The sequence below is a fragment of the Temnothorax nylanderi genome, unplaced genomic scaffold, assembly GCF_030848795.1.
Source record: "Temnothorax nylanderi isolate EJ_2023f unplaced genomic scaffold, tnyl_v1.0 TNYL_tig0058_pilon, whole genome shotgun sequence".
NCBI lineage: Eukaryota > Metazoa > Arthropoda > Insecta > Hymenoptera > Formicidae > Temnothorax > Temnothorax nylanderi.
Window position 1 is genome coordinate 900,664 of NW_027249120.1, and position 15,695 is coordinate 916,358.

The window sequence follows — 15,695 nt, forward strand, 5'->3', positions numbered from 1 at the left end:
ATAAACAGTTCTAGTCAATACTTTGCGCGACGTTTACTCCGATATCACAGCTGAGATATTCTAGCTTCGATAATTCGATAGCCGCGAGAGATGGTTTTATGTACACACAACACACAAGATCACGCGACGATATATCGTGAGGGTAAGACGGAGCCGATTTGGCAACAAAAAAAGAGAAGGAAAATATGTTACGGCTGATATCGAACTTGTTCGAAACTTGTAGGCACATGTTACTGCCGCGTCGCGGTATAATAGCGAACTGAAAGTAATATCTTGGTATTATTCCGATATCTTACATCTGCTCCCGGTGATGAAAGACGTTTATGCGCGTTTAAAATACAAATTAATATCGCCTAATGTAATTCGCGTGTAAAATGTTTTCGATAGTCGACGGGATTGATTCTCGTATCCTTCGCGATGATAGAGAGCCTTTGTAACGCGAATTAATGAATATCTTGCCTAGATTAGACGCGACAACAACTCGCAAATCGAGAGTCCCCGCCTCTCGATCGTCCTCGTTTTAATTAACGAACGCTGCGAACCTCGGCAGCGGCTACTGCTTTCACGCTCAGATCGAACGCGCGGCATTAGCATACAATTAAATCGGGAACATGCAGGCACTCTCGCGGACGAATGCACCGGGGGGAATTCTGCATCATGATTCGACGCACGTAACCGACAACCGGCGGCCATCAATGTCTTCTCGTGGCTGTCATCCGTGAAGCTTGTTTTTCTTCGCCGCGCGAGCATCCTCGTATCGTCGTTCTGCTGTGTTTATGCCGTCTATTAATAGACGGAAATCGCATCGCGCCGGAAGAACCGGTCCCCGATTCTTTTGGTTCTGGTCTTGTATCCCAGTGTCTTTTTTTAGCACAGAAATTATTTTATATGAAGATTTTGGCCCGTATTCTCAGCTCACTTTTATCGATAAAAGCACGCTTTTATTTCTGAGATGCTTAATATGGTTCACGTTACATATACTATAGCATTTCAGAAATAAAAGCGCGCTTTTATCGATAAAAGTGAGCCGAGAATACGAGCCTTTATCTTGGGCAAAAAAAGTCATATATTATATTTATATTCTATAAAAATAACGCGTGTGTGATCGGGCGTGTTTATGTAACGTAAAATCATATTTAAAAACCAGTTTCGGTTAATAGCAGCTGAAGAAATAAAAAGACCACAAAAACAAAATTGCATTCTGAATACATTTAAGATGGGCGCCTTCAGATAGGACGAGCGTTAAAGGAATGGCGGTACAGACTTAACTGGACGTTTTTGAAAAATATACGACGTTTATTTCTTTATTTTGCATTACCGGTCTCTGTCTTTAGTATTTCGGAGATATGTGCCATATTTCTTTCCTTGTTCTTGGTTATCGTGACAGAGCGCCCATATGTGGGAAAGAAACTCGCATCGAGAATACGTTTACCTTGTTCGCGTAAAGTAAGTTTCTTGGGATGGGTTAAGTGCTAAAGAAGCAGCCTGTACAAATTTTCACGCGACATCGACTGGCTGGAGAGAACCACAAGCAGCGGACCGGTCGGTCGGTCGGACGGTCCATTGTGTGTGCTTAGCCGTACCGTCGTTTCCATTATCGTTGCCCGACTCATTAACGCACACCTGCGACCCGCTTTAGGGGGATTTAAGTCGTGTGAGCTGCAAAAGATTCCTTTTCATCGTGCCACGTAGACGGGGCACGTACAAGAGGCACGATGTTCGTCGTCTTCGTCGTCTTCGTCGTCGTCATCATCGTCGTCGCTGTCCGTAGAAATTGCACGTGGCAGCTGGCTAGCCTCCGTCTTTAGCAAGATCCTCACGTGCTTCGTAAGTAATTCGTGAAGCGAATTCAGGAGTCTCATCCGCGCCGCTCAAGGACATCGCGGGGACGCAAGACACCGAATCTATACACGTTCGATCCTCTCCTCGCTGACGCTATCTCATTACCCGACAATCCCTTACGGACGCTTTCGGCTTACCGATAACCATCCGCTATACCGTTCCATTCCTCCCTCTCGCGTTGACAACAAAGTTTGCGCGTGCTTTGATCTCGGTAATTCGAAACACCTCGTCAATCCGCGCACGAGTTTGCCGGTTGACAAAGATGGACGCGTGAATGGGGTACGTTTTGTGCCGCAGGTAGATTTCACGGATTATAGGCAACCAACTTTTTACTCGAAACATTACAATTTTATTCTAGCAGAAAAAAAGAAGAAATATTTTTATAATCAAAAGCAACGTCAAAACGTTTTAATTAGAGGAGTCTAAAAAAGGAACTTATCTTATTTATGAAAATGAGATTGACTGATTTAGAATATTATGCAACATTAGCAAATGCATATGCGAGCTTTTTATATGTCATGTAATTCCCAGACTTATAATACTGACCTTATGTATACTTATCTCACTTCTCATCGAAAAAATTCTTGATTTTTACTTCGGCAGCTTATTGCACAAGTTTTATAAACAGAGGATTAATCATGCCGTTACTTTAATAAAGCTGATAATGAGGTAATATATATGATTTTTTGCTTCATATTTCTTTAGCAGGTATTTTCACGCTTTAACTTCTACTTCTCGATTGAGTGATTAAGAGTTTTTTAAAACTACATTTCTATTACATCTCTTACAATCAAATTTTCTTTACCGAACAATCCGTACATAAACGACGCATTAATCTTTCCCGTCTTAACACTGTGAATCAACGATGCTCGCTTTACTCGCTTGTCAGGAAAATAAGTATAATTTTATCCCGCTCGGCTCTTGAATATTAACGAGTTCGCAGAATTTATCTCCATCCTTGGAGATCTTCGGCGAAGTCTTATCGGGTTAGCTTCTTCGCGGTCGCGCGAGGTCTTTATTTACCGCGTGGCTCTGCATTCCGGCACGAGTAACACGGTCCGATTCACACACACGGAGACATACACACGCTCAGTGTCCACAAAAAAATGCACTCACACATATGTACGCGAATGTATCATGACTATGAGTATGTTATTTGCGACACGCCCAGTGGCGCTTAGTTTCACTCGCGCGACCATTGGCTGATGTGTATATCGCGCATCAGTTATGCACATGCGTGTGTGTATACATATGAGTGTACGTGTGAGATGCCGGTGACGGAAGGGCATCTCGCGAGCACGTTATCGCCTAACTGCGCAAAAATGCGATAAAGCCTCTAGCAAAAAAAATATCATCGAACCACACAACTGCATGCTTCGCTCAGTTTTACTTTCGCTTCTGTCATTTTCGCCTTTTTTTAGAACTTTACGCTCGTAAATAACGGCCGGTAAGCGCGTGGTAAACAAGATGACGCCTACTTGGAAAAATGCCTGTACAGATTGCCCCGAAACTATCGCCTTTCCATTAAATTACCGATGCGATGCTGGGAAGGAATTGGACCGGATTTGAAATATAGAGCCGCTTACTGTTTTATGAAAAATACAAGTTTGCTTGAACAGGAGATATTTTCTTGCTGTGGTGGTCTAATTAAGTTGCCCGAGTATCTATCGATAAACACTTCAAATGATAGCATTCCAATCTCTATCTTGTTTGTAGACAAAGTCACGTACTCATACTCTGCACTTATCTTCGAATATAACACTCAGTTAGCGATAACAAAGATTTCTTTTATACAGTTGTATGAGATAAAAATAATATCAGGCGATCATCTGTTACTAAGTTATGTATTTGGATTCGAGAATATTTTTAGTTACGACACATATACAAGCCAGCGAATTACATACGTTCCAGATTTCACACAAATATACAGATCACGGATATAAATGGAAGACAAGCTATAATAATAAAAAGTTAACCTTGTTTTTCACGCGTTTTAAAATTCAAACAGAAAATTCGCAATTTTATGGCTGTGGCTGCATTCAGGCAAACATGGATCGAATCTGTCACAACGCGACAAAGTGAGATAAATGTATAAAAACACATTAATAATATATCTGTATAAATCTAAATTTGATGATCTAATAGAAGTTTCCTGTTTCTATAAAAATATGCTATCAATTTTCAATTTGCGTAGCTAAATTTTTATGACTCAAACCGCATCTAATATGTATAACGGTTTTAGATCGCTAATTTTATATATCCTTGAACTTGTATACAATTCGTACCCTTGATAGAGATGTCAGAAACTGCACTAGCAGTTTCTAACTCTAGCTAAAAGGAAGACATTATTTTACAAAGGATAATTATCTGAAGATCTGAAGACGGAATTAATAAAACTTTGATATAAATTGATAATAATATTAGTTAAATTTTTTATCAATGCCAAGTTTACATTTCATAACATTTTATAAAAATCTATAATAATGTATAACAGAATTATCAGAATCAGAAAGCTTATAGATTTTACTTTATTTTAGGCTTGAATCCCCCCAAAATAGATTCTGTTACCATCCGTGCGGTGCCTAAGCTAAAATTTTCTCCCTCATAGAGTAGGTATCACAACCTAGGTCAGGCACTCGATAAAGTGCGCTGACGTAAGTCGCCGGAAATAAGTTGCACGATATTCCACTGCAACTGCCGCGGTTTTCCCCGTTGCATCTATCGCTATATACATTCCCGGTGATATCATCGATGTTCTGGCAGTGGCGTCAACTCCCAGGGAGAAGAAAGAAAAAAAAACGAGAAAAATTTGCGGTTCCGGATCGTTTGACGAAGGGCGAGCCCCTCACGCTCCGTTGGGCTCCGATCAGTTATCCACGGGCACTTGCGCATCGAGCGCGTTAATCCGCGATAACAAATCGGAGGAATGGTATCGGTCGATGTATTAAGATAGATCAGGTTCGTGTCGAGCGGTTGGCGATAAACGTGACGGGTTTGCATAATCGCGGCAGTGCGCGCGTACACGAAGCGCGTATCTTCGCAAATGTGCAAAATACGTGTCGAGTCCCGTCGAGTTTCTTCGACACAACGCAACAGGATCCGTTTATATGATTCCTGATGGCGCGCACGAGTGTGCGGCCGATCGGTCGTTCGTCAATAATCATTATCGCGGCCGCACACATGTTTGCGCGGAAAAAAAAATGAAGAGAGAGAGATACGGTTGTTTGGCGAGTGCTAGACGCGAACTGCGCGCGCACGTTCTCGCTCGCTGCTATTTTCAGCAAAGCGGGAACACTTGCCTGCCTGCGATCGGCGCAACGTGATATTACCGCGAACGGACGGCGCGATTCGCGGAAACGCTGACTAACCGGCTCGGTCGCCGACGTAACAAATCGAGTCGTCGCCGTGGCGCGCGGGAAGGCGAATAAAAGACAGGTTGCGGGATATACACGCGGCGAAGTGATACGCGGCTGCCCAGGATCCTCTTTACGCCTCGACGGCGCGGCGTGTCATTCACGCGCGGAGAAGCGAGGGAAGGTGTCGAGTGTGGAACACTTCCTAGAAACGTAATCCGTCTCTGTGCGACCGACCGGGACTCGATACACTGTCTATCGAGTCGGTGTTCGGTTACGAAAACTTTATCCGCTCCGTCCGGCGCCGAGCGCCGTATATGACGCCTGCTGTTTGCGCAACAATGTTAGATCAGGTCCCACATCGCTGAATGCCGCAACGCATAAATCGCGCGTTTTACGATGCCAATTAATTCGACAGCGCCGTGCCCGAGCTAGACCAGATGTTTTTCACCGTGGCTTAGACGTTAAATCTCTTAATACGAAACTCTTAATATAGACAGGTGCAAATTGCTGATATTGATTGTTCTTTCGTATTAATGAACCTAACGAGAGATACGTATAAATTTGTAATATTTATAATATTGCTGTAAAACGTTAACGCTCCAAGCACGATTCGTAAGTCTATAATAATATTATATGACTATATCGTTATCCGTGTTATTGTTTCGCGCTTTATTATTAATAATGTTTATCTAACGGTTTTTCTCAGAACTTATCTCGCGGTTAATCCTGATACGAACGCAAAACAATGATAATGTGCAATAACATTTGATACGCCTGTTCGCCAAGCGCATTCGATACAAAAACTTAATCGGCGCCATGCTGTTAATCGAGCGGGATTCGAACGCAACGTTTTCAGGGCTAATGGCATTACTCGAGCGTACGATTAATCGCGCCTTGCGTTACGCGTCGATATCGCCTGAAAATACATATATATATCCCCCCCTGCGCGATTGCGTCCGTGACTAAAAATAATGCACCGACTCGCTTGCGGGGCGTCTCGGGTCGCCGTGCGTCACCGTTGCCGGCGCAACGATAACCAAATTCCGGGGTATCTGCGACACGTGCTCGCGAAATTCGGGGGCCCGCATGGGCGAGTGTCGCGTCAAGGTTAGATAATAACTTTCTTGCATCAGCGGTGCGCGGCACACACCATTCTCAGATAACACGTGCGGATGTGTGCGTGCGCGCGCGCGCGCGCGCTCGGGTATGTTAACTACGAAAAACCGGTTAGTGCGCACTAAATCGGACTGCGGGCTACTATTTTTTCCCCACCGTTACGTCCGACTTAATGGCTTTCACGTGTATACCACCGTGTTCTTATTTTTATTCCGGAGTTCCTCCAGCGTGCCGTCTCTTCTCTCCTTCTCTCTCTTTTTCGGTTTTTTTTTGTTTGTCTTTTGTCAGCGTCCCCCACGGTCGAATGCGAGGAATGCTTCATCGAAAACGAAAGTTAGCCAGTCCACGAATGCTTCCTACACGCGTATCTTTTTAAGGATTACTCGGTTCGATACGTGCGTACGCTCAGCGTTCGTGTGGAATGCGTAATTCACGGCTCGCCGAGTAATATGTGGAAATGATAATTTCTATCGTGCAGAAACAAAGAATCCGGCCTTTCGGCGCTCCGATAATTTTTTTTTGTTCAGCTCGATTTTAGTCGGAGGCATATGGTATGCCGATGACGTGGGTATGCGTTGATAATAATTTCCGCGGGCGGCTCGCGCGACTAACTCACGTGTATTTTCAACGTGTTGCGAGTTGCCAAGCGCGGCCGGTGCTGCGCAAAAAAGGAGCGGCGCCGCGTCGCGTTCCTCGCGTTTTATCGGCTCTCCGCTACATTGTCGACTAATCTCGGTAATGCGGTGTAAACAGCGCTATTTACTTCGAAACGCTCCGTGCTTCGTGCGCCCGCGCACGAAGCTGCGCCTGTCGCAACTAAGTTTTCATAACAACACGTTACATAACGGCACGTTAGTCATCGTCGTGCGACCAACCGATGTAAAATTCTATCATCGGATCTAACGAGGAGCTCAAACCGTGACAGCGCGGTCGGAAAAAAAAAACGTAGATTGATACGAAACGCGATAACTGAATAATGGATATTCGAAAAATATTACTTGGGCAACTGACAACATTTATCGCGTCTGATATGTAAAAATAGACTATACTTAGGCTCAAACATGCTATTTGCTGTTTTGTTGTGACGGTTGGTAGAATTATAACGTCTGGCGCCAACGGTTACGTGAGCGACGAAGAATGAACTTTATATTTCCGTTGCATATGCTTTCCAGATCGTAATCATATTTTGGAATAACAAAGGATAATCTTTATTCATATATCAATCTTTATACGTGCCTTGTGACTTTGTGTTTTCATTTTCGTCGTAATTCAATCAAATCTAACAATAAATTTATTTTTAATATACATAGTTTTGCCTAGGTGTAAAGCTTTTTTATTTTTGAAAATTTCTCTATCCACGTTAATATGATTCAAGGTCATGATTTCAATCTAAGCTCTCAAGAAAGAGATCAAACTTAAGAGAATAACGAATTCTCGTTTAGAACCGGATCAATGTAATACCCCAATTATTTATGTATTATGCTCGTCCAAACTTATCTCGGCAAGAATTGTCCTAGATTCCACGTTGAAAAAAAAAGTGTGATTAAACCGATCGCGATAAGTAGCGACATTTAAGCTCTCTGATAACAGACTTACAAGTCGAATAACGCATTGCATAATGTAAATGAGCGTTTCCCCTTCCCTCCCAGAAAACCGCCGCCTGCCTTCGACGGTGCGCAATATTTTCGTGACCCTCGACTGACATTGCCAAACAACCAATACAGGCGGCGATAGAGGGACGGTCTCGCTAGAGTGGAGGCCAAGGTCGTAGCTGATCCCCACTGTTCGCCACTATGTTAACGCCTATCGCTCGCGCGTTCGCTCGCTCGCTCTTCCTCGTCTTCCTGGTGACGCAACTATGTTGCACAGCTCGATCCGACGACCATTATGGTCGTCGCTGTAATTCCAGCTCGCGCTGAGTATCCTGGAGAGGCCACCTCACTGGCGCCTGTTGTTGTTCTATTTTATCATTTTAATTTGCCGTGCCCCTGTAGCAGAATCTCTTCTATAAGGCAAGCCGAGCCGAGACCGTCATTGATTCATGTTATGTTGAGTGTTACGCAACGAAGAAGCCAGTGTGCTTGTTTGTAGGTGTCAGAAATGTACGGTTGTAGAAAATGATTGATCTTCCCGTGTAATTGAACGTTAATCGACCTATTAGCTGTAATTACAGAAACGTTTTATTATTGTTTTCGTGATCATAATTTGAGCGATTAAGAGAAGCGAATAAACAATATTAATCTTGCGCTTATATTAATTTTAATTTGTTGCAGAAATGTTTTTCTTTGTCTAAAAATAACCGGCAAACAGTTTCAAAAGCGCTTATACATTTTTTAAACTCATCAATAGTTTGTTTAACAAAGTCTATATATCCCGTGATGTAATCGGTCTATAGTGCGTTTTCACCGAACGTAAATTGTGCCCCTCTGCTTGGGAAACTTTTGGCTTTTTCTATGACGATTGATGTGGGGCTGGGTAAAGAACTGCACACACACACACACACACACACACACACACACACACACACACACACACACACACACACACACACTCACGCGCTTAGAGATATTTCGTGCTCGCTTTCATCGTCGCACATGCATAAAGGAAGCATGAGGCTTGCACGACGAGGGTCGTACGACTGGCGTCCTTGAAGGGAGAGTTGTCAAGCGAGAGGCCGAGGGTCCGAAGTTATTATAAATCGCGAAAAATTTAGTGGAACACGTCCTTTTCCGTTGGAAGTCCTTTAAAGGGCTCGTTTTACGACCCATGTCGTTCGATATCAATAATCGCGTTCTTTGCCAGGCATCGATGTCGTAGATGCAAATATATTGGAATTGCGCGTGATATGGATAATATATGTATATAGCGTATTTTATCGTCGTATTTATTTAACGTCACCTAAAACTTCATTTTATCTGCTTGCAGACAAAGCTGCGGCGCCAACGGCATCTTCTCGCGTCGTCTGGATTTCAGCGCTTTCAACAGTCTGCCCCGCACCAAGCTTAACTCCTATCATATTAAGGTGAGTAATTAATTGCTTATACTTTTTGTATGACACGTCGAGAATTTCGCTTATGGGACGTTTGAATTACGACGCGTTGCTTTGTTAGCGAAATGAACCCGACCGTTCGGGAAGTGATAAATCGTCGAATACGACTTTCGAAAGTCGTGTCACGCAACATATCGATCGGAGAAGGAGTTACTTTTTAATTACTTTGAAACAAAAGAAAAGTAAATTATTATTTTCATGATGAGTTAACGATGGAGCATAATAATGTAGCATACTTAACTAAACACGTATTTAATTATATGCGCTTTCAATATATGCATCATCAATATGTATGCGTTTTTAATAAGGTATAAAAAGTAACTAGATAGAGAGTTAAACTAATATTGACGACCAGGTTTAATCTCGTCGTAGAAACTCGTTAAATTAATCTCAGCCGAGAGAGAGAGAGAGAGAGAGAGAGAGAGACCGTATTTTCCACTCGCATAAATCAGACATGAGCTACGCCCCTGGCGAATCCTTTTGCATCCCGTCCTGTAACACTGTCGTCCTACCCCAAATACGCAGGGAAATCAATACCCGGGCAGTCCGAGTAGCGTGTGTCTCTTTGCGCGCGCACATATACGCATGCATTGCACGTACATAGTTACATACGTGCGTTTATATGCGCACCGGCGTTAAAGAATACTTTTACTCTCTTATGCTATTCCCTTGACCTGTTACTCGCCGTGCAATGTCCTCTTGCGTCGACGTCGATTAACGTCGACCCTGGTTAATGACTTGTCCACCTGCATCAGGTAGCACCGTAATCCGGAAAAGGGTAAAGAATATCATTAACATGGGATTGCCACAAGTTAATCCGGATTATCGACGCGATCTGTTTACGCTAACGTGTATTTAATGCTAATCTTGTTTAAACTGTTTTTCTTACCTGTTTCTATTGCAAAGTAATATTATGAATTCGAAAGAAGGAATCAGATTATTTTGGGATTAATACAAAACGCAACGTTTGCTCACGAATTTTGTACTTAAGGAATAAATGAAAATATACCACTCTTAGACGGTAGAATATAAATATATATTCGTTTTTATATTTATTTGAATGTCAAATGTGTTTTATTTTAATTCATATTGAAATATTACAAATGCGTATGTAGACAACAAAGCTTTCGCATGATGAAGCCCGCATTGTTAACGAGATTAATAAATTATATAAATAAATTTCGTAGAATTATATACATATCTGTAAAAGAGATTCACTTCAATTTACAGCTTATAATCTCGACATGTTAATACGCTAAATGACAAGCTTTTAATATTTCACATCGATAAAATACCGCGTCTGCGCTTTTAATTCTATTACGCGGCAGAAAGTAGCCTTCTTGAGGGAGGAGGCCCCATAAGTGATGCACGTTTCAACCCCCGTTCTGTAATGCCTAACAAAATTTGACCTAGGACCTGGCCTCGACCTCCAAATTGCCTGCCATTTCAGCGCTTGTTTGTGGGAACGGAGAAAGAAAGGATAACTGGTAAAGCAGCCCAGTCGACTCTCCCCTCTGAACTAGGGTACGCGCTTCTGCAGGGTTCCAAATGACTTGTCTTGATAGAGTCACCCGGGTTGTAGTTTCGTTAGGAAACCTGCTATAGCGCACGATCCTGACAGTTAAAGAAGTTAACGACGCGGCTAATTAACGCCCTGCGATCCGTTCCTGGAACAAATTCGACGACCAGAGTCGTTACAGTCGCTCTACTATTACTCGTTACTATTGCCGTTATTATCGACAGAAGAAAAATAAGAGCGATTATTTCTTCCGCTACTTTATGTGCGGGATTGTTTATCGCGGCACATTCATAAAATCGGTCCTTAGCTATTTTATTAGACGCCGCGATCTTTTTTTTTGTCAAACTTATAAAACAATGCGTTTTATTACGGTCCGACGTGGCATTTATAGCCCACAGTAAACTGCCTACCAGACATGGCATCGATACATGACCATACTCTTGAAAAATCTTTCTAAAAATATAAGCGATATATCATGTTATTATTGAGAAATAATTTCCCTTGATATTTAGTACTCTTCTCATCGTCAATAACACTGAAACATCGTAGGCAATTGAATTACCATTTAGACGAAGACGCGCTTTTTAACGCGCTGTACATTCCTTCGCGCTTTACGTCGCGACATTAGAAAAACGGACAAATGCAGAGCGCGTGATATTTTTGCGTCGCACTCTTTTATCGGCGAGTGTTGCGCAATAAGGCTCTCCGTGGCCGTTCTCGAGCGTGTTCCGCCGACGAACCGGCGGTTCCAGTTTTTCAATAATACCGGTTTTCTTGGCTTCGCCGGCCGGCCGGCCGGTCTAACGAAAGCCGTTAGGTAACTCGAGGGAGATCGATCTCGCGCGCGCGCGCGCGCGCGAGAACGCGGCTCGTGCGAGCGTGTGTGCACGTATTTGCCGTGCAGTGGCAGAGGAGGATGCACGAAGGGAAGGAGAGAGGAGACCGGAGGAACCAGGGCACCATTGTAAACCGCTGGAAGCTCTCGAAACACCCTCCGAGTCCTTCCATGGCAACCGCGTCCCCGCAACAATCGTTCCCCGTTCCCTCCTCTCTCTCTCTCTCTCTCTCTCTCTATCTCGCACTAACCCTCTCATATCGAGGGTGGGTCACCCTTTCTGTATTGCGCGATACGATGCGACGCGATGCGAATTGCAAAATGCAAGCTTTGCCTTTTGCGCGCTGAATACCGATACGCAACCCGCGTCGTCGTTCCCCGAACTCACTTAAGACCCGAGGATTGCTGCCGTGAATTGGAAGTCATGGCGATAACTTTTCCGTTAAGACCCTCCGTTAAGACACCGTTGAGACGAAGGGAAAAAAAAAGAATCTTCCGAATGTTCTCCGCGCTCTTATCGTCGTTTCGAAAAACCCTCTCACGATTCTTGCCGCTTCACTTCAGTCGCAGTTTTTGCAGTACTAAAGTATTAATACACGTTTGTGTAATGAAATTCGCGAAAATACATGAAACCTCTTAGATTAGAGGCTAGAGCAGAGGCGCGTCCACGTGTGCAAATCGCGACAGACACTGTGAATTCCGTGTGAATGACCTCGTGGCTATGTCTGACGATAAATCGGACAGGAGGAGCAGTGGAAATGGGAAAGTGGCGTGCCACGGTGCAGTAACAGTCGACACGTGGCGTATATAGACGCTGAAACTAGGAGTGGTCTGCGATTCCGCCGTTCGCTAGCGGTTCGTTTATACTTCGTCTCGTCGCGCTTTTATTCACCTCCGTACGTAACAAAAGCGGTCAACGTTCGTAAGGTAATAACACGATGTCTCACATATCCGAGCAAGCCTTGCAGCTAATACAGCGACGTTTTACGACGCATTTTGTTTCGTAACGTATCATTTTTTCCCGGCTGACCTTTAATAAGTCGACAATGTAATTTTATGTCATAAATCCGCACTTATTATCCGTTTTGATCTTTCACATAATTAAAACGTTGCTGTTTTTATGTAGACGTATATACGGGAAAAAAAAATGCCGCATGCTCCACGCGCGTATATTGTTTATTTTTACGTAACTCCCGCAGCTTCGTGAATTTCTCCCGCCGAGGTGCGCGAGGCGGTTGAACGACCCGAATATTATCATTTCGTCGAAATACTCGATACGCTAAGCGTTACATCGGCGCGATAGTTTATTATTGCAGTCCGCCGCCACGAACCGCGCGCGGCTCTTTATCTCGCGACTCGGTAAATATTGTTTCTTGGGCGCTATGACGAAGATAAATGCATCGAATGTCAGCGGCGCCGGTTTGCAGAAAATACTGAGCTGGCAAAATGTCAAAGTGTACAATACTCCGCTTCTTTCACCTTCTGTTCTTGCATAATTAAAATTGCATAAGATGAATGATATATAAATAATTTGCAGCATCCAAAATTTAACAATAACAACAAGATTAAATAAAAAATGAACGACTTACATATGTAATAATTTTTTTTTAAATATTGCAGTAAAGTTATTTTAAGCCACACCAGAGGTCTCTCTTCTTCGAAATAAGTGTTGAGAGTGCTTCACCGAAACCGACGCTTATGCCGAGCGTTATATTTCGCCGTTGAACACATTATCCCTCATTATCTTAGCATAGCTCGACTCTGATAAGAGATTGTTCCGTTAGCAAACATTTGCGAACTACGCTTTTTCTGGCAAGGCCACGTTGTGCGAGATATAATCTGTTTATAAATTCTTTTGAATTATAGTTCTACTTTTTCGAGATAAAGATATTTGGGTGCAAAGGTATTAAAAAGATGCATTAAGATAACTATTTGAACTTTGATGTATATGCTTAACCTCTATTCGGTTAAATTAATCGACGATAACAACAGTGGTTCTTTAAAGAATTTTATAACTTATGTCTATACTTTCAATTTTTATTAATATACATTTTTTCTAAATAATATTTACAAATTTTTTAAACAAAGGAAACGAAATAAACTATACAAAATCGTATGGCGTAGACAAGAGCAATCTATCTCGTCCAAAGGATGGACTGCGTATTTTTCTCGAGGATTGCGCGGAACCCTCGTTGGTCTATGCTGAGTGGCGCTAGAGGTCTGAGTGATACTTGTGTTCGAGGAGGCAGAGATTAATTAAAAGGACCGCTCGTAAGAACGTCGAAAAGCTTTTCTCGTAATTCAGTCGCTCCGGAAGAGATGAAAAGAGAGAGACCTTTCTTTCGCGAGCAACCTCTCATGCTTCGCGGATCTACCCGCGTCGTCTCGCTCATCGATTCGATGGACATTGATTTTTAATAAACTGACGCCGAATCTGATTTCCCAATCAGCTCGAGTTAACAGAAAATGATATTTGTTTTATATCTTTCGTCGTCATACTCTTATTTCCCGCTATTTCCAAGATAAAAACTTTGATATATACCGAGATATACTCTCATTTCTGTACGTTAATAGATATTTAATGGCGAAATCACTACACATTCAAAAAGCAGACGCGAAATAGATCAATCATGTCGATCTATAAAATGTTAATGAGATGCACATATTTCATCAAAATTGTCGTTTGCAAAAGGAATTCTTTATTTCCATTATTATTATACGATATTAATTGCTAGTGTTAACATTATCTTTTGAGTTTAGTTCCACGTAATTGCCTAAATGTTAATTGCCGATTATTAAACCGTTGCTACCAGCAAGATTTTTTGCCTCGTCCACGTAGTAACGTGAGACCCATTAACTCTCCATGGTCGAGCTAGAGCAAGAACAATCATGCTATTTTGAGGCAGTTGTTTTCAAGTAACGTAATCTTCCTGCTCCTCGCTGCTGGCGCTGATTAAATTCAAAACCTACGAAACAGTGAACGAAAGTTTGGTCGCTTGCGTTTCAAGCAACGTTTCAAATCGAGCTGTAAGTACTACAATAATTTCGTTACGACGGAAACGAGAAATGTTCGTACATCCTCATCGACTTCTGTTAAACTTTGATTGGGTTTTGAAGTTTTTCATCATTATCGAGTTCAATAATTTTTACGTTTGAAAGTCAAAGTGAAATTACTTTATTCCTTGGCTATTTTCGCGGAAATATATGAACATTGTGTGTTGCAACAATACAACACTGCAATTAAAATACTATTGATAGAAAATTATTTAATAAAAGTTTAGAAGAAAGTTTTTAATTTTGTGGCAAATTAGAAAAAACGTATTTGCAAAGAATTATAGATGTATGTATGTATATGTGTAAGTATATGTGTATGTATAAATGTATATGTATGCTGTATCCTATTCCTATTCTCTCTTTCTTCATTTTCTTAAGTTTCCTTCATAATTTCTCTTTCTTTCTCTTTCTTTTTTGTTTTCTGAGTACATTTTGTGCGTTAACCCTCATTGCAGACTCTCCGCACACAATGGAGGTTTGCATTAAAGGTCATTAGCTTAAACGTTTGCCTTCCTGTTGCGCAACTCGCACAATTCAACGTGCTGTTATTCGCGAGACTGAAAGAGAGAAAGAAAAAAGGAAAAAGATAAAAAGAGAATACGTTTGAGCGTAAAATAGTTATGTAAATTATTAATTTAACTCTATGATTTGATATGTTGTCTGTGTGTCTTATAATATTTTTTGCTATAGAATCTGATATCTGAGATTAGCAAAGTTTTGAATTTTATTTGAATAAATTTAATTAAATTAATTAAATTATTTTTTAATTAAAACTTTTTAAAATATATCGATGCAGGAAAGGAGTATTGTTTTTTATTTTATATAATAAATTTATCGTTAGAAATGTTGAATAAGCTTCGTTTATATTCAATATTCGTTGTTCACTATTATGATATTATTCATACTTAAATTAAAAGGCTCTTT

General features: G+C 41.8%; 1 protein-coding gene across 1 annotated transcript in view; it reads left to right on the forward strand.

The window, feature by feature from the left end:
* The window catches only part of LOC139773176 (headcase protein-like), a 147,651-nt gene that overhangs the window by 14,298 nt on the left and 117,658 nt on the right, over positions 1–15,695 (forward strand). The window contains exon 2 of the mRNA XM_071707456.1: positions 9,240–9,336. Coding sequence (XP_071563557.1) covers positions 9,240–9,336 — 97 coding nt within the window. The remainder of the gene's footprint in view (positions 1–9,239; positions 9,337–15,695) is intronic.